Here is a 19,821-nt window from a genome sequence, read left to right on the forward strand (position 1 = left end):
TGGTATGGCCCCCAAACAATGTTATAAATATGCAAATGGCCCTTGGCAGAAAAAAGGTTCCCCACCCCTGAACTAATGGATTAGTTGATATGTGATTTCCAGTCATGATCCATCGTGGTGTAAGAGCCAGCGTGGTGTAGTGGTTAAGAGTGGTGGTTTGGAGCAGTAGAGTCTGATCTGGAGAACCGGGTTTGATTCCCCACTCCTCCACATGAGTGGCGGAGGCTAATCTGGTGAACTGGATTTGTTTCCCCACTCCTGCACACGAAGCCAGCTGGGTGACCTTGGGCAAGTTACAGCTCTCTCAGCCCCACCTACCTCACAGGGTGTCTGTTGTGGGGAGGAGAAGGGAAGGTGATTGTAAGCCGATTTGAGTCTCCCTTAAGTGGTAGAGAAAGTCGGCATGTGAAAACCAACTCTTCTTCATTTATTGGCGTTGTGTTGATTGACATTAAGACCAGACTTGCCACTTCCCTTCCCATCTAGTCTTGTACATTAACAAACGTGCCTTGGCTAGAATAGAGGGCATATCAGTAGACTGGTTAATCCTGCTTAATATTAGAGATGGTTTTAGAGCAGGGGCCATCAGACCATTCTCTTGGTCCTAGTGATCTGTACATCAAAGGAAATGTCAGTCAACCTTGACCACAGTTTTAATTTATGAACTTATGACGCTATATGATGCTAAGGCAGACCCAAAAAAACATCCAGCAAGATAGTATAGACTCCTCACTCCTGGACTCTAATCTGTAGAACTGGGTTTGATTCCCAACTCCTCCACATGAGTGGCAGAGGCTAATCTGGTGAACCAGGTTGGTTTCCCCACTCTTACATATGAAGCCAGCTGGGCGACCTTGGGCTAGTCACAGCTCTCTCGGAGCTCTCTCAGCCTCACCTACCTCACAGGATGTCTGTTGTGTGGAGGTGGTTTGATCCTTTAAGTGGTAGAGACAGTCGGCATAAAAAACCCCCAACTCTTCTTCCCAGAATGTAGAGAGGATTAATTTGATCATCAAAAGTGAGTCTAATCAGTGCAGTGAATTGGATCCAGCCCACTTTCTCACTCAATCTTATCCTGTTCCTCTCCCTCTTAAAGCCCCCATCCTACATGGCTTTTGTGTGTGCAGGTCCCATGACACACAGCATAGCTTTTTTTTTTTTGATAGCCAAAAAGGATCCCTGCCTCCTTTTTCACCCTCAGAACAGCTGATTGGATCCTACCCAGTATCTCTCTATGAACACTTTTCGAGTCATTAACACTATGAACACTGGAGTCATTAACACTGTCAGAAGACTGGAAAAAATTAAAAATCTAGAAGAATCATAACACCCTACCACTCTGCTTTGCTAATGGTAACTCATTCTTGGCACAAGGTACATTCTGTTGGCAGAAGGCGGGTCCTGCCATTGGAGGATTGGCTTGGGCTGGAGGGACTTGCCTTGTATGGACACAAACACATGGCCCTTATGGTGCAACCCTATGCAGAGTTACTCCAGCTTAAACCCATTGAAATAATAGCATTGTAGAGGCTTGTTCTGACAAGATTAATTGTACTTTTTGGATGGTTTGTTGCAATCATTATTTCTTAAGGTTTCTGGAACCTTAGGGCTGTTTAGCTTGGAAAGAAGGCGGCTAAGGGGAGACATGATAGAAGTCTAAAATTATGCATGGTTTGGAGAGTGGACAGGGAGAAGCTTTTCTCCCTCTCTCATAATACTAGGGCTCATCTGCTGAAGCTGGAGGGGGAGAGATTCAAAACACAATGCATAGTTAAATTGTGGAACTCCCTGCCCCAGGATGTGGTGATGGCTGCCAACTTGGAAGGCTTTAAGAGGGGAGCGGGCATGATCATGGAGGAAAGGGGTATTCGTGGCTACTAGTTAAAATAGATACTAGTCATGATGCATACCTATTCTCTCCAGGATCAGAGGAGCATGCCAAATATATTAGGTTCTGTGAAACACAGGCAGGATGGTGCTGTTGCAGTTGTCTTGCTTGTGGGCTTCCTAGAGGCACCTGGTTGGCCACTGTGTGAACAGACTGCTAGACTTGATGAGCCTTGGCCTGATCCAGCATGGCTTTTCTTATGCTCTTTTTGGGACTCTTTGACTTGCATCGTAAAGCATCGGTAACTCCTTGGATCAAGAGTTTTCAAATGCATTTAAGATTGATGTTAATATTTCTGTGAGCCTTTTATGCAGGGATGTTTCCCTGCGGTCACCCCTGCAGACTGCTTCGGGCTTCCTTTTGATTATGCATACCTTATCTGCCCGTCAGAGGCCGCCTTGCTCTCTCCGTGCGTTTTGCCTATGTTTTCCCAATGGCATTTTAGCCAGAATCTGGAAAATGCGGACAAAACACGTGGGGAGAGCGAGGCAACCTTTGACAGGCAGAAAAGGCATGCATAATCGAAAGGAAGCCCTGAAGCAGTCTGTGGAGGTGACCTTGGGGAAACGTCCCTGCATAAAAGGTCAGAGTTTCTCTCTATTTTAAATACCCTTTTCAGTTTTGTTTCATTGTTTTTACCTGAAGTCAAGCCATTGGTCCATCTCTCATAGTACAGTCTACTGTGTCAGGCATCAGTTCTCTAAACTCAGACAGAGATATTGCCAGGCCTGCTTGAGATACTCTTTTTAACTGAAGTTGGTAGGGATTGAACCTGGAACTTTGTTCTCTTACCATTGAACTGTCACTTCATCGCATATTTCTTGATTATACTATTGTTTATGTCAAAAACGAGGGTTTTTTGACCCAATGCATGCTTACCAGAGGGATTTGCTTCCTCATCCCTGGACCTCGGGCCCTGGAATAAATCCCCTTCTGATAGTTTGACTGAAACTGGGTTTGGACTCTCATGCGCACAGTAAAGCTTTTCAATAAAAGCAACAGGCTTTATTGAAAAGAAAATGTTCAGGCTTAAGTATAAATCCGGAATCCTCAGGTGCAATGACAATAACAAAATTAGCTTCCTGACGTACACTTATAGACGTGAAGGCAGGCAGGTTGCAACATTTTCAAATCAGCATAATTACCAAAGCAGCAGGTAGGAGATGCAGCAAGATGGTCCTGAGGCTGTTATTGGGCCATGCTTGGAAAAACTGGTGCCAGATGGTTATAGGGGTAACTTTATAGGAAACTGCACCACTGACCCCCGACCAATGTAAGCCAATCAAGAACCTGATCCAAAAGATGATTCTCAAAGAGGAGCAAGATTCCCCCCCTACCATCTGACATCGCTGAGGGCAGTAAAGTCAGATTGTTTTGAAATGTAAAGGTTCGATCTCAAAGCTTTTCTTCAACAGCAGATAGAAGAGTTTGTAGCATTTGATATGGAACTCTCCCTATGTTATTTTTGTTAATCATTAGCCTGCTTCCTGATGTGTCAGCTATCGCTTTGAATTTATGATGTGGCCAAACGCTGATGTTTAAGCTGTCAGGTAGATTAATACAGAGGTGACCATCTTTCTTGATAGTTTATGCATACAGTGAGGATTAATCTGGTGAGACAGCATTATTTTCCATTCATACTGGCGTAATGATGAAAATTTACTCAAGTGTGAATGTAAAGGGTAGATATGGTTAATGTTCTTGGGAAAAGATGAGATCTTATGTTGTATACTGTTTCCTTAGTAAAGCAGAATGTTTTGTTACAGTTACTTATGTAGAGACGGGGAAGAGCAGAAGTGCATGTCAGAAGAGCACATGCGACATATCAAGAAGATTACAAAAGGTAGTACAGCTAAAAACGAAAAATAAAAAAATTTGCTCCCTTTTATAGTGGCATTAAAAATCTTGATAGGTTTGTGTTAGTCTGTCACTAGCAGTAAAAAAGAGCAAGAGTAGCACCTTAAAGACAAACACAATTTCTGGCAGGGTATGAGCTTTTGTGAGCTCATACCCTGCCAGGAATTTTGTTAGTCTTTAAGGTGCTACTGGACTCTTGCTCTTTTCTGCTATTAAAAATCTTGTTCCACAAGTAGTGATGGCAGGGGTCTGGGAAAACAAAGGACGGGTTTATGGTCTGAGGGAGGGGGGCTGGTTCAGCTCACCATTTATGAGCACCAAGATGTTGACCTCCAACTCCTTTCTTGTGGTGCTCCTGGGGGGGGCTGTCCTCCACAAGCAGCATTTGGGGCGTATTTTGGACTGCCGCAGGAAAAAAAGGGAAGTCTTGCTCCACTGCTGGAAAGCATGTCCATCAGCAGAGATTTCGCGTGGGATCCCACCCTTGGTACGAACCATTAGGATACACACTAAGCAGAACACTGTAACATCCCAAGACACAAAAAGAAGCTAACATAGTGAAGGAATGTTAAAAAACCGTAACAACAAAGAAGGGAGATGACCATGGAAAACTGGAGAGGACGAGAGGCCAAAAGCATGAGGAAGGAATGATGAGAATAGGGTAGGGTGAAGGGAAGGAGTTAGCCTGACCCCCTCCCCCCTACCGTACTTTCTCATGTCTCAGCTGATTACTTGATGTGTGTTTCTCTTTGGGGGCATCCAAGTATCTCCTGGTCTTTAGGAGAAGAGCCTGTTTTTCTGCACCAGAATGTTTTGAACATAGAACTGACTTGATATTGCCGGTGCTGTGTTTCCTCAACTTTAAATCTTGGTTTTCCTTTCCTACTAATTTTGTTACACAGAATGCCCTTTTATCGGCTGTGAGAAAAATAAGAAAAATGGCATCCTCCTCAAGCTCCTTGTTTATTGCCTCTCACAGTGATATATTAGCACTTAACAGCTCTTTGAATTCTTTACCTCAAAATACGAGAGCTTCGGTCTTCATATTATGGAGGTGTTGGTTGCGACTCCATTAAAATAGAATTAAAGTATGCACTTCAGTGGATCTCAGTGTTTCATGCTTCTCTGGTTGAATTCAGTTTCCCAGTTCAACTCAATAACTCTTCAGAAGACAATTAAATTTCCTATGCAAGCATTTAGAAGAATCATAAGAGTTGGAAGGGTCATCTAGTCCAACCCCCTGCACAATGCAGGAAATTAAAAACTACCTCCCCCCACATCCCCAGTGACCCCAACCCTCCCCCCGCCATGCAGGATCCCACAATCAAAGCACTCCCGACAGATGGCCATCTAGCCTCTGCTTAAAGAACTCTAAAGACGGTGACTCCACCACCCTCCGAGGCAGCACATTTCACCGTCGAACAGCCCTCACCGTCAGAAAGTTCTTCCTATTGTTTAGGTGGAATCGCTTTTCTATTAGTTTAAATCCATTACTCTGTGTCCTAGTCTCTGGAGCAACAGAGAATAAGCTAGTTCCCTCATCAACATGACATCCCTTCAAATATTTAAACATGGCTATCATGTCTCCCCTCAGCCTTCTCTTCTCCAAACTAAACAAACCCAACTCCCCAAATCTCTCCTCATAGGGCATTGATTTCAGACCTCTGACCATTCTGGTCGCCCTCCTCTGGACACGCTCCAACTTGTCAACATCCTTCTTAAATTGTGGAGCCCAAAACGACACAGTATTCCAAGTGAGGTCTGACCAATGCAGAATACATATATGATAGTATTACTTCCCTTGATCTAGACACAATACTCCTATTGATGCAGCCCAGAATTGCATTGGCCTTCTTAGCCACCATATCACACTGTTGACTCATGTTCAGTTTGTGGTCCACTAAGACTCCCAGATCTCTTTCACATGTACTGTTGTCAAACCAACTATCTCCCATCCTTATGTGGCCTTATGTTGTTTCTGCCTAGGTGAAGTACTTTACACTTCTCCCTATTGCAATCCATTTTATTACTTATGGCCCAGCTCTCCAGGCTATCGAGGTCATTCTGAACTCTGACCCTACCCTCCGGAGTATTAACTACCCCTCCTAACTTGGTGTCATCTGCAGATCTGATTAGCATGCTCTCTATTCCATCATCCAAGTCATTTATAAAAATATTAAATAGTACCGGTCCCAGGACAGACCCCTGTGGCACCCCACTGGTCACTCCTCTCCAGGATGAAGTTGTGCCATTAATGAGCACCCTTTGGGTTCGGTTGGTCAACCAATTACCAATCCACCTAACCGTAGCAGTGTCTAGCCCACATTTTACTAACTTTGTTTCAAGAAGATCATGGGGGACTTTATCAAAGGCTTTACTGAAATCAAGGTACACTACATCTACAGCATTCCCTTCATCTAATATACTTGTCACTCTTTCAAAAAAAGATATGAGATTAGTTTGGCATGACCTGTTTTTGAGAAACACATGTTGACTGTCAGTAATCACGGCATTTTTTCTAAGTGCTTACAGACCGTCTGTTTAATTATTTGCTCGAGTGTTTTACCTGGTATTGATGTCAGGCTGACTGGGCGATAATTGTTTGGGATTTCTTTTTTCCCCTTTTTAAAGATGGGGACCACATTTGCCCTCCTCCAGTCTGCTGGAACCTCTCCTGTTCTCCATGAATTCTCAAAGATTATTGCCAGTGGTTCTGAAATCACTTCAGCCAGTTCTTTTAACACCCTTGGATGCAGTTCGTCTGGCCCCGGAGACTTGAATTCATTAAGAGTAGCCAGGTATTCCCATACTATCTCAGCAACTATACTATGCTGTAATTCCCCTATTGCATCTGCTGCTCCATTATTCCCAGGTTGAGCACTATTCCCCTTTTGGGAGAAGACTGATACAAAAAAGGAGTTAAGTAATTCTGCCTTTTCTGCCTCCCCTGTTAATAACTCACCGTCCTCTCCATGCAATGACCCGATCGTTACCTTGATTTTCCTTTTGTTATAGACATAACCAAAAAACCCTTTTTTGTTGTTTTTAACTTCCCTGGCTAGCCGGAGCTCATTCTACACTTTAGCCTTCCTGACTTTCTCCCTACATGTGCTGACTACTTGTTTGAATTCCTCTTTGTAGTTTTCTTCTTTACCATTTCTTGTACATGCCCTTCTTAAATCCTATCTCAATCAAAAGTTCTTTAGTCATCCACCCTGGTTTCTTCAAACCTCTACAATTTTTTCTCCTGGTGGGAATTGATTGAAATTGCGCCTTCAATATCTCCCTTTTAAGAATTTCCCATCCTTCATGTACTCCCTTCTCATTCAATATTCTCACCCACGGGATCACACCCAGTAGTTTCCTAAATGTATTGAAATCAGCTTTCTTAAAGTCTAGAGTACGTGTTTGACTATTTCTTGCTTAATCCTTACTGCTGTATAACAAACTCCAGGAGAACATGGTCACTCCCTCCTAAAGATCCCACTCCTTCTACCCCATAAACCAAGTCATCATTATTGGTTAAGATCAGATCCAAAATAGTTGTTCCCCTTGTTGCTTCTTCCACTTATTGGACTATGAAGTTGTCTGCAAGGGAAGTGAGGAATTTGTCAGACCTAGTTGTTTTGGCAGAGTTAGCCTTCCAACAGATGTCAGGATAATTGAAATCTCCCTTTACTGCTACATCTTTCTTTTTTGAATGTTTGGACATCTGTTCCAGGAAAGCATCATCTAACTCTTCAGTTTGGCTTGGGGGTCTATAATATACCCCCACAATGACATCACTATTTTTCTCTCCCTTAATTTTTACCCAGATGATTGCAAGCTGGGTTCCAGTGTTTAAGTCCTGGATCTCCTCACAGGTGTAATCATCCCTAACGTATAATGCTACCCCTCCCCCCTTCCGATTTGGTCTATTTCTCTGAAATAGGTTATACCCTTCAATTAATACATTCTAATCATGAGACTCGTCCCACCAGGTTTCCATAATGCCTATTATATCATATTTGCTTTTTGCTATTAAAAGTTCTAGTTCATCTTGCTTATTTCCCATGGTCTGTGCATTAGTGTAGCGACACCTTAGACCACAGGTCCTTCTTCTGGGCAGCTTATTTAAGATTGTCTCCCTCCCATTGTTACGTTTTTGAACTGTCTTTCCTTGCGTATGTTCTACCCTCTGCAAATCTTTCATATCTATATTTGTAGTTATTGTCCTCACTTGAGGCTTTAAATTTACATCTCGCTCCCCGGGAAGACTTAGTTTAAAGCCCTCCTTATCAGGCTTGCAAGGCTGTGGCCAAACACATTTTTACCCACCTTTGAGAGGTGCAAACCATCTCTCGATAGAAGAGCATTATCCAGATAGCGTAAGCCATGGTCCAAAAAACCAAACCTTTCCTGGCGACACCATCGATGCAGCTACTCATTTATTTCCAGAATTTTTTGTTGTCTTCCCAATCCACGGCCTACTACAGGAAGAACTGACGAAAATACAACCTGTGCTCCCAGTTCCTTCACCTTTTTACCCAAAGCTGTATAGTCCCTTTTAATACTTTCTGGACTGTGCCAGGCAGTATCGTTTGTTCCCACATGAATAAGAAGGAAGGGATAATGATGTGTGGGTCTAACAACTCTATCCAGACTTTTCGTCACATCCCGGATACGCGCTCCCGGCAGACAACACACCTCTCGAGACAAGAAGTCCAGTCGACACACTTTACCCTCCACCCCTCTCAGTAGGGAATCCCCAATAACCAACACTCGCCTATTCCTACATTGGGGAGCAGAGGTTTGAGTCCTGTCATCCACAGGGACCTGAGAGACCAGAGAGGACTGGGCACTGAACCTTTGTTCCAATGATCCAGGCTCAGCATCTATAGGGAGGTTTTGAAACCTATTGCTAAGCAGCAGAGGAACGGAATGTCTCCTGACTTTCCTATATCTGCGGGTAACATTCTTCCACATGTTCTTCTCCTGGGGTGAGAAGAACTCACTGAGTTATTTGGCCCTCCTCCTCCTCCTCCTCCCCTCCCAAGAGGTTTTCAAGAGTTTGGTCCATGAACTCCTCCCCCTCTTTTATACTCTGCCGTATAGACAAGCATGCCTTAAGTCCCCTTATTTTCTCCTCCAGTGTAGCCACCAACTTACACTTACTGCATGTGTAATTGCAGTTACCCTCAGGTAGGAAAACAAACATTCCACAAATCTTACACGTCACTGCCTCCACTCTCTCTCCAGCTATTCCGCTTTGATTCATTGCAGTCATGGTATGGTTTCTTGCACAATCCCTCAATAGTAACCCTAAAAAAAGCTTCTGACACTCCCTGTTTCAGGGTACACTACAAATACAAACTAGGCTAAGAGCCACAGGCCAAGAGCCCTTGTGCTCTCACGCCTTTGGCAAGCAGAGCCTGTTTAAATACTCTCAGCCCCACCCCTCAGCAGTCAACAGCACAGCAATTACCTTCAGCCAGCTACAGCTGTCTCCAAGCTCCTCCTCTGTCTCTCTCCCAGCTGCTCAGGCCAGAAGTATTTAGCAACATTACCATTCAAAACATTAGCATTGTTTTGAATACATGGCCTAAAAACTGCACTTCTTATACTTTTAAATATGCTATAAGCCTACTGCTGCACGCTGAGCAGTGCCACCCCCCAAATAAAACTGTGTATGACAATGCCTTCAGTTTCTCGTAAATATAATTTTTTTAATTAAAAAAGTGGCTGTGATCAAAAAGACCACAAACTTCTTTTTCATCTTGGTTATGAACAGTCTTTCTCAAGGTATCTCACTCCACAGAGAAACGTGACTAGGAGTGGGAGGGTTTTGGATTCACATCAGATGCCTTGATTTGGAAATTGGCTTCCATGTACAGGCTACCCTTTGGAATGTAGTTGGCGCAAACGTAAGGTCTTGTGCTGGAGGAAAATCCATATTCAGCATTTGGGGGGTGGCATACCTCGCCCTTGCCCTGCAAGTGCATCTTCAGAAAGTTTGTTTCGCTCTTGATTCCGGCCCTGCCACTCTCCTGTTACATGGAGGGGAGAACAGTTACAGGCATCTCTCCCCCACATATGCACATAGGCACCACCATGCCCACACAATAATATCTACAGCTCTATAACTGAATCCATATACAAATAATGAAAGATAGTTGGAATTTATCTTTTAACTGTCAATGATTAGGTTTTCTACATTATCCCTCTTTTTCCGCCCCTCTCATAACACTAAGTTCATATTAAATGATGATGAACGCTTTGGTATTACGTTGCCATAGTTAAATCATATTTTAATTTATTTTTTTAAATTAAACCTTTATTGAGGGATTAAGACAAACCCATTTCTAGTTAGCCAGAAAAACTGGCTCAGATACTTTAAAAAAACTCAACTAAGGGATCTACTACATTCTTTGATACCAACAATTTCTGTCTATGTAAGCATTCTTCTCTGCAGAGCTTATCCTGTCCTTTGCCAAAGTTCTTTTGAGATCAGACTTGTGGGTTCTTTTTATTGGTGCTTGCAGGGGATGAGAAGGATCCACTGGCAGAATTCACAGAAGGTGTCGGCAGAGTGGCTCTTGCATATCTTGTGTTAAGAGAAGAGAGAATAGACAGTTTTACTTGATTCTACATTGTTGCTACAGTCCCCCTTCCTGTAACACACTTGTCCGTGAGGCAGCCTTTCTCAGTGATCCTCAGAGAAGGGTTCTGGGACAAATGCCTTTCTCCTTGAGACTCAGAGAAAAGGCTGCTATAAGTGAAATGAATAAATGGCAGGCTCTTTAAGGAAGAGAAAGATGGGGAAGATTGGCTCCTCCAATACCATCCTCAAATTCCTTTGGTGGAGCTGCTCTTTATTAGCTGCCTGGAAAAAAACGTATTGGAGATGCACAATTTCAGATTATCAGCATTTTATGATTCCAGCCAGATTATAATTGCCATTTCTCTTCAACATTAGGATTCTGTGTAAAATTTTCATTTACTACTTCAGGTTAAACATGTTTCTGAACTCTTGTTTTCCTGTGTTCACAAATGGAGGAACTGTTGCTTTAGAAGTCTTGGGGTCTTGTAAGGAAACCTCAGTAAAACGCTAATCATAATTGCACACCATCTCATCATGGCCCCTTTTGGTCTTGCTTATGATTTGTTCAAGCTATAAGGTGGGCCTGATGCAGGCTCCACTGTCTGTCCTGTGGACAGAGTGACTTTATAGGGGAAAAGCCATTGGGAGAGACAGGGCTGTGTTTGAAATATAATCAGTGACAAGAAAGAAAAAAAATATTATTCTCTGAACATGCTTGAAAATTACAAGAAAAACTAAACGCCTTTGGGGACTCTTTGAAGAGTGCATCAAGACAAGTAATTAAAACAGAAATCCTTCCAATTTATTTCATAGCTTCAGCTAGTCGCATGACATCACCTGTATTTTATTAACCTTGCATGAAAATACCTAGAAACGAGAATGAAATGGTTCAGATGAAATGTGTTACACCGTAGTTACAATTAGCAAACTATTTAATGTGGCCTGATGTGATGCAGAGGAAGACTAAAACAAATGTATTTCTGCCTTTTTAACACATTGGTTTACTCTTATCTTAGACTGCAGCAGCTTCATGGCACTAAATGTGTGACTTGCCAAGCGTTGCCTCTGAGTTAACGGTATTGACTTATTCTGTACAGCTATCAAGTAGATAAAGAAAGGTACTGCTTCTAACGTTTTTCCCACAAAAAACATTTTCATTTACTTCAGGCAAAAGACGTAATAGAGAAATTTTTTAACCGACTTGATGTAGTTGGGAAACGGACATCTCCACTGCCTCAGATCTATTATATTGAAGGCACTCTGCAAATGGTGTGGATTAGTCGCTGTTTTCCAGGCTATGGAATTAACCACCTGCTGCATCCAGACTGCCCTCATTGTTGCGGTAGGTGGAAAGTGTGAACATCCTTCAGGTTTTATGTCTTAATTTTTTTTTAAAGGAGTACCAAGATCACTTTTCAGTTTCATGAAAATAGGGCCAACGTTTGTACAGTCTTCTTCTGTGGCTTGTTGGGCAGCTTGCCCATCCCAGAATCTGGAAAGTATCATCTTTGATATGCTGAAAAAGTCAGTTGGTGAGTGTGCTGCGCTGTGCTGGCATGATGGGTAGCCTTCGGGCATGAGTGCCAGCTACACAGGGGACCTGTATCTGTCAAGCAGCTCCCGTTGTGGTCGGGCCATTTGAGTCACACCAGTGTACATTCTGGTGAGTTGTATGAATGTTTCCGATGCTCATCAGTGCAAAAGATGAAGCTGAAATCGTAGAGGGCAGTATGCATTCCAAATTTCACTATTGAGGATATAAACAGTAAGCTCTTTGTACATGTTATGTTTCCAAATCACATTCTCATTCTATTTCATTGTTTTAAGGGTCTAGTCATATTTCTGAACAGTTTTGGCTCTTGCAGCGCCTGGGCCTTTGGCAGATGGAGGGCTTATGCATTTGCTGCCAAAGATGTTGCATCCTCTACAAAGTTCAGATAAATGACACTAATTCTGTGAAGCATATAGATAATATTCCATCACTTCGACCTCTTGGTCCTGTTCCTGGAGCTCTCGCACATTTATTGCCTTTATTTATGTATGTATTTATTTAGTTCGACTGATACCCCACCCTCAATTCCTGGTCAAAACCAAGCTCAGGGCAGCTGACAACATATAAAAAACATGTAAGTTCATCAAAACAATAAAACAATCTCCATAAAACATACAAATTCAAGAATTTAAAACCGGAAAACTAACTACAGATGTCTAAAATCGTAGTAGCTACAGTGCTCGGGCAACCAGACCCTCAGTTCTATTGAAGTGCCATTAAAATAGAATACTGGGGTGGGGGGGAGGCCAGCTTAGATATAGCTGTCCTCAGCCATAGGCCCGGTGGAACAACTCTTTCACACAGATTGTCTTCTTGTTCTAAGTGTGGTGTAGTGGTTAAGAGCAGTGGTTTGGAGAAGGACTCAGATCTGGAGAACTGGGTTTGATGCCCCACTCCTGCACACGAAGCCACCTGGGTGACCTTGGGCTAGTCACAGCTCTGTTAGAGCTCTCTCAGCCCCACCTACCTCACAGGGTATCTGTTGTGGGGAGGGGGAGGGAAGGTGATTGTAAGCCGGTTTGATTCTGCCTTAAGTGGTAGAGAAAGTTGGCATATAAAAACCAGCTCTTCTTCTTCTAACATAATCCTTGGTGCTGAAGAGGCCACCCATCTCTGCTAAGGGATCTGTCTGTTGCACAAAGCTGGGTGTGACTGAAGGTTTGACTGGAAGACCTGAAAGAAACCTGAGCACCCCTTTCTCAGTGAAGAGGGCACTATGCTTAATATGGTCAGGTGGGTTGTTGTTGGGTTTTTTTAGGGGGTAGATGTGAAACAATAGCATAGCTATTTGTGTGGTAATTACTTGGAATTACCTGAAACTTGTTACAAAGGCTTGAGTACTGCTGTCAGTGTCGGAGGCTGTTGGCATGACTTCTGTCTGAATCTGCACATAAGCTTTCACATTCCAAGGATGACTCTGTGAGGGACGTGGGGTGTCATGTGTTGTCAGCGCAGCGAGACTTCTCGGCTTAGGTGCAGTCATCCAGGGCTAACCTGGTGCACTGAGGCAGGAGCTTTTATTCCCAAGGAGCATTAAAATATCACCTTCGTGCTGTGGCTGCAAAGGGAAAATTAAAGACCTATCACCCTGTGTGTACTGCATTAACTCTAAACCCAGAATCGAATGGGGAAATGTCAGCTTAAAATACAAGAACAAATTAATGGGTGTAGTGCACTAAAAGGTTTGTGAGGTGTGAAATGGCATCCTGGGAGCCCATAAAATATATGAGGCAGAATATTTGGGGGATGCTTACACTCGTCAGGTTGAAAGAGCATCAAGGGAGTTTGTACCCTATAAAGACAGTTGTGATGTGGGATGTTTAATGTGTGGAGAAACATTATTTTCTTTATTGGCAGTGAGCTAGAAAAGCACCAGGTCACTCACTCAAGTCCCCCCATTTCTTGCCTTCACCTCAGAGACGTGAATTCGGCTGTGTACACAAATAAGGCTTTCATTTGGCTGTTACGGGCTCCGGTTGGGCTGCAGTTGATTTGCTGTAGGGCCGTGTGCATGTGTGCACGGACTCTGGGTTGTTACAGTTAAAGAGCGGGGTTGAAGCAGATGCGAGAAGTCACCGTTCCCGCACAGCCCTGTGCTGCAGCTGTTCCAGCACATTGAACAACAGTCTGAATCTCACACATTTGTGGCATTCAGGCAGAGTCTCCAGTGTATGACTTTGCTTGGGAACTGTTGTTGGAATGCTGGCTGTTTTTCTCCCACCTTCCAGACGTTAGCAGAAAGTATGCAAAAGCACTTTTAAATGCTGGTTTTAAGGCCTCAGGGAAGTCTGCAGTCTCAGAACATAGGATGTGGTGGGAGTGTTTGGACCAATGGGTGTGAGTAGTCCCTGAGCTTCTGCCTTTGTGACCACCAAGAACCTTATCCTCACCTTTGCCTTGGCTGTGGGAGCATGCAGTATTCCAAACTGCTGTGCTGAGGGGATATCCCTGGCTTTCATAGAAGACCTCAGCAAATTGCAGGGCAATTTAAATGTTTCTCCGCAGTTTATCTAAGTTGGGCACTAATCCCACTTCAAATCTATGCAAAAAGCCCCCTCAAAGGTGTTTTTTTTTTTTTTTTAAGGCTACAGAAAACTAGGTAGTCCCTGAGCAAGTGCACAGGAAAGCTCCACAGCCAAATGAACTAGAGCTTGGAGCCAAACTACATGAGACTTTTCAAGCAAGTTGAGTCTGGGTTCCCTGGAGCAGATGTGTTTTCCTGCAGCCGCAGGCCAGCTGCAGGGAATGCCCATCTAAAATTGTGCACATGCAGTTATAAAGAGGGGCAAATAATCCCCCACCAGGCACATTTTGAATCAGGAGAATGGCACGGAGGGCAGGAGCCCCTCTTCCCCATGCTTCAGCCCTGCACTGAATTGTTCCCCCGGCAGGGCCCTTAGGCAGAGCCCCTTACATTTGCTGGAGTCAACTTATCAGCACTGGCTAAACAAGATGTGACAAATGCAGAAGGGTTGGTTTCAGCTGAAGACTGCTTTGATTGGATAAAAAGTGAGAGTTGGGGCTTGATTTTTATGGCAAAGGGTGACGGAGCTGAAGTCGGGGGGAGGCTTCTGCTGCTGACCCCTTCTGTCCTATCTCCGCAAGGATTTTTCTCTCAGCTGAACAAAATGAGCTCAGGAGAAAAGCGCCTGGTTGTCATTTGGGGAGGGAAGCTGCAGGTTTTCTGCTAACTGAAGGCATTGCCATCAGTACAACAGAACTCCCCCACAACAGCTGTAGGCAATGGATCTCCCCAAAACGCTGTTTTGGGGGATGGAGGACCCTCAGGAATGGAATGATCACTGTCAAACTATTGTTGTTACTCTTAATATAGTATATATTGCGTATAACAACCAGTGTTGAACTATTTTGTATTGCATATAATACTATTGTCTGTTATACCTTTTTATTTTCTATTCTGATGTAATTATTACAGTTGTAACTGCTGTCAAGATTTGGTTTTTTTTAATCTGTTTCGTTGTATTCATTTTCTATATTCTGTTTATGTGTATATATTCATGTGTGTATATATGTATATATGTGTGTAAAGGAATGTCATGAGGGGCAAACTGGGGGTCTGCAGTGGGAAGGGAGGGTTGACAGAAATTACACCTCTCCTTCCGTTAGTGGAAAATTTAGTCTGGATCCAATCCAAAGGTTTAGTGCTGAGTGCAAGAAGACAGGAAAAGAACAGGGCAGCCCTTAAGAAACCAACTGACCAAAACAGTTTTGTTTATTTCCTAATAACCATGAGAGTAAACATGATGTGTTCTGACCACTGCGTATTCACCAGAGCGAAACTTGGTTCACTTTTTATCTCCTTGCTCTTGTTGTTAGGAGAGAAGGGGGCCTAACGCACTCAGTATATACTACGTTTAAAAAAACGTGTTATCCAGGTTAGATCGCACCTCAGACCTCCCATTTCGGCTTGGAAATGCTTTGGAAGCACCATCTGTTTTTTCCCAACACGCCTATACCACGATGTATTTCGTTATGTCGTTTCAAAACCGGCAATCCAAGGGGTGCGTTCAGTTACATACGCTATTCAGTTCTCCTCCCCTCTTTTTGCAACACCCACTGAAAAGCCTTTCTCCTCCCCTCCCTCCTCCCCTCCGGTTTGCATCCACCAATCATTATTGTTACTTAATTCCCCCCCCCCCCAAGTGCTTGTGGTCTTACAAAGGAACACGGGACCATTGGAACATTAGATCACCCATTTGTATTTGTGCAGGGTCCCAATCAAACATTTCCCTCTTATTTGCTTGCGTCCTCCATTTTTTTTATCGCCATCTGCTTTTACTATCGTTGGGTCAAAGGGAGGCTTGTTCGTTGAGATGAAGGGGAGGGGGTGGAAGAGAACAGGCTACAGGATCCCAGGTGGGACACACTCCTTTTGATTGGTTTGTGCTTGGACTGTACCATCACTTAAACATGAGCGGGTGGATTGTATTGCCAAGCATCCCCCCCCATCACATTGGGGAATTGTCTGCTCTCTACCTAGCCTCAACGGGAATTTCATGTTTTTGGAGGAAAAAAACCCTTTCTTAACCTCCAAACCACCACAGCGAGCATTCCTGGCAGCCTCTGGTAATTGGAGAAATAAAAGTGTATGCTTGCAAGCCCCCCTCCTTTATTTAAACCATGGTAACTTCTAGTGCAACCCCCCCCCCCAATCTCTAGGCAGAAGGACTTTCCCTATTCTGCTTCTGGGTCCCGACTGATTGCAAGACCCCTCTGTTTTCCCAACCACCCAACTTCTAGGGCACACTCCCCCCCTCCCCATTAGTTTCACTAGTCGGTTACAATGCAATCTGATTAGAGAGTTCTGTGTGTGGTTTGTGTGCGTGCGAGAACTAGAGGCATTGGGGGAAAACGTGAGGCCATTGTCCTATCGTCCCATTGCAATGACGATCCAAAATGCCGGGGGGGGGGAGGTTGAGGGGAATCCAAGCAACATCACGAATACATGTTGCTCCCTCCATGCCCCTCTCTCTTGTGTGCGCGCTATTTTATTGGAGGTGTGCTCTGAAAGCAGACGTTTCAGAGACGTTAGAATGGGCAGGAGTGCGGGGGGGGGGAATATTGGAACTCGCATTCAGGACAAACGCTTTTAAGGTGTTTTCCACACGTTTCCTGGACTTGGTGTGATAAGCCTCAAGTTCTCCCAGCTGCGCTCCTCTGTTGGCACTGAACATTTGCCCACCTTCATGTTAAACATGATCTCTCTGTTCACAAAAGTATATATGATTTCTCTGAAAATCCTTGTCCTTTCCTCTTTCACAGAATTATGACCGTTCAATCAGGGAATGCCCATTTAATGGCTGAACTAGATGTGAGCCCCCCCCCCCCCGCCCCAGATTTAAACAAACAAGTCTTCCACTGTCACATCTGATTTGGCCAATAAGGTCAGGTTAGGGATCTCTGGTGAGATGCTATGAACGCTTTCGTACAATTTCAGTTCCCTAAGTGTGATGACCATGAAAGACAAGGGACTGTGGAACTGCTGGGTCTGCTGGTATTTTTGATCACTAGGTGGAGCTAAATCCATTCAGTACAAGTATGAGCGTATTTTCTCTACACACCTTAAGAGAAGTAAATCCCACTGAATATGATGGGGCTTGTGTCCAAGTATTTGTGATGTAAAATGCTTCTAGATTCAGATGATCTGTAGTTCACTCTTTGGAGCAAGGCCTGATGCAGGAAAAAGATTACAACGCCAAATGCTTTTCCAGTAGTGAGGATCACATGTGTGGGGTCTTGCTTGTGTTTTATATGCACTGCTCCACTCCAGAAAATTAAAGTTTTAAAGTCTCTAATGTGATTTTCATATTTCAGTTTTGTTTGTTTGTTTTGTAGTGGTTTGCAGTCCAGGATCATATAACCCTCACGAAGGAGTTCACTGCCTTCCATGCAACAAAAGTTTGGTATATGGATCAAAACATTGTTAGCAGAATGTCAGCATAAACCTTTAGCTATATTTAGTAGTACAGATGTACTTTGTCTTGATAATACAAATAAAATAATTTTACCATAACTCCTCTTTTAATTTGTATTACATGTAGTTGGTGTTCTGATGGTTGTGGGCATGTGATATATTTTTTGTGGCCAGCAGGTGAGGCATCCCCCAAGTACCTCTGGCCTTTAAACACTTGTCAAACTTGAGCTGATCCCAAAGCATTAGCCCATTTAAGACCAGAGCTTAATAAAATGAAGATGTGGGGCAAAGACTATTAGAATGAGGAGAGCAGCACTGAAATGCTTGCTTGCTGGGTGCCCTTCAGCCAGTTACTAACTCAGGGTTGTTTTGAGAAGAAAAAAGTAGGGTAAGTTTTTGCCCTAAGCTCTTCGGAGGAATCAAATATAACATCTTTTGGTGCAAGATGTTTTCAGAGTGTGTTTTTTCCCCTTGCAAAACTGTCTTCTAACTTACTAATGCTGCAAGAAAAGAAAAAAAAACTTTAAAAAACGATTCATAAAATGTAATAGAATCATGGAACAGAAATGTAACTAGTGTCTTGAATATATCTGAGATTAGGTGATGTGTTGTGGGTTTAGGAACTTGGATGTGTGTGCTGATCCCTGTCCTCTGCCATTATAATACAAGAAGTCAATTTACAAATGTAATTCTACTTACAATGGGGAGAGTATAGGCGTCTACTGAAATAAATGGAATACCTCATTGGTGAGTGCTCATGGATCTCTGTATTAGAATATGGGCTTGGGGAAGTAATTCCAAGAAGGTTTTTTTGGGGTGGGGTGGGGTCTGGCTGCCAGCTGTGAATCCATGGGTTGGATCCAGCCAGCTGTTTCGTTCAGTCTGGTCCAATACCCTCCCTGCTACAGCCCCAGTCCTTCATCTTTTGTATGTGCTGGTCCTTATATGATGGCCGAAAAGCGATCCCTCCTTTGCTTCATCAGAGAACTGGTTGAATCCAGCTCTATGAATTCTCTTAATGCATCATTGCAGAACAGAGCTGACGTTCTTTGTGAATTCCGCTTGTCTTCATTCCTTTGGGCTGAGATTGTGTAGGGAGGAGTGATGAGCCACCACTGCCAAGGTTATACCCAATCCAAACGAGAAGGTGGTTGAGGCCGTGAGACCCTGAAGGTATCTGAAACACCAGGCGTGGTTGAGATGGATGGGCGTAAAATTTGATGCAAGTATTAGAAAGTCTTGTCAAAGGCTTTCACGGTCAGAGTTCATTGATTCTTGTAGGTTATCTGGGCTGTGTGACCGTGGTCTTGGTGTTTTCTTTCCTGACATTTCGCCAACAGCTGTGGCAGGCATCTTCAGAGGAGTAACACTGAAGGACAGTGTCTCTCAGTGTCAAGTGTGTAGGAAGAGTAATATATAGTCAGAAAGCGGTTGGGTTTGAGCTGAATCATTGTCCTGCAAAAAGTATCAAAGGTAATGTGCTAATCATTGTCCTGTAAGTATCAAGATAATGTGCTAATGAGGGTGTGGTATGGTTCCATATTAACATACCACACCCTCATTAGCACATTATCTTGATACTTACAGGACAATGATTAGCACATTACCTCTGCATTTCAACGGGAAAAAACAAGTACAGAGATACCATTCCCTGGATTTCAAATCATGTTGTTTTTCTAAAGAGTTACAGCTTTTCCTGGTCATTCAGAAGGTCCTTAACGCTGCTGTTCTTGTGTTTTGTTTGCCTGTGAGCTGTGCCTGTTTAGTCGCAGCCTCTTTGAATGCTGCCTGCAAAGACAGGCTCCCTTATCTCCTGCAGGTTTCTCAATGGGCCCCCCAAGCACCTTTGACTAGCAAAGCCTTTTTGCTGCTGGTGCCTTGTCATTTCTGTTGCCTGTCCTCTATGTGTTGCTTGTGGTTCACACTTCTTCCGGCTAAGGCAGTGACTGGTCGGCACTTTGAACAAGCATTACAGTTCCTACAAAGAGAAGGTGGTTCTGTTGCCAGAC

The 19,821-nt window shown here is 43.6% G+C and overlaps 1 protein-coding gene across 1 annotated transcript in view; it reads left to right on the forward strand.

The window, feature by feature from the left end:
* ZPBP (zona pellucida binding protein) overlaps positions 1–17,825 on the forward strand; it is a 52,909-nt gene extending 35,084 nt beyond the window's left edge. Inside the window, exons 6-8 of the mRNA XM_056857871.1 lie at positions 3,655–3,731; positions 11,493–11,667; positions 17,734–17,825. Of these exons, the coding sequence (XP_056713849.1) occupies positions 3,655–3,731; positions 11,493–11,667; positions 17,734–17,825 (344 nt within the window). The remainder of the gene's footprint in view (positions 1–3,654; positions 3,732–11,492; positions 11,668–17,733) is intronic.
* The last annotated feature ends 1,996 nt before the right edge of the window (positions 17,826–19,821 follow it).

Source organism: Euleptes europaea, chromosome 11 (genome assembly GCF_029931775.1).
Source record: "Euleptes europaea isolate rEulEur1 chromosome 11, rEulEur1.hap1, whole genome shotgun sequence".
NCBI lineage: Eukaryota > Metazoa > Chordata > Lepidosauria > Squamata > Sphaerodactylidae > Euleptes > Euleptes europaea.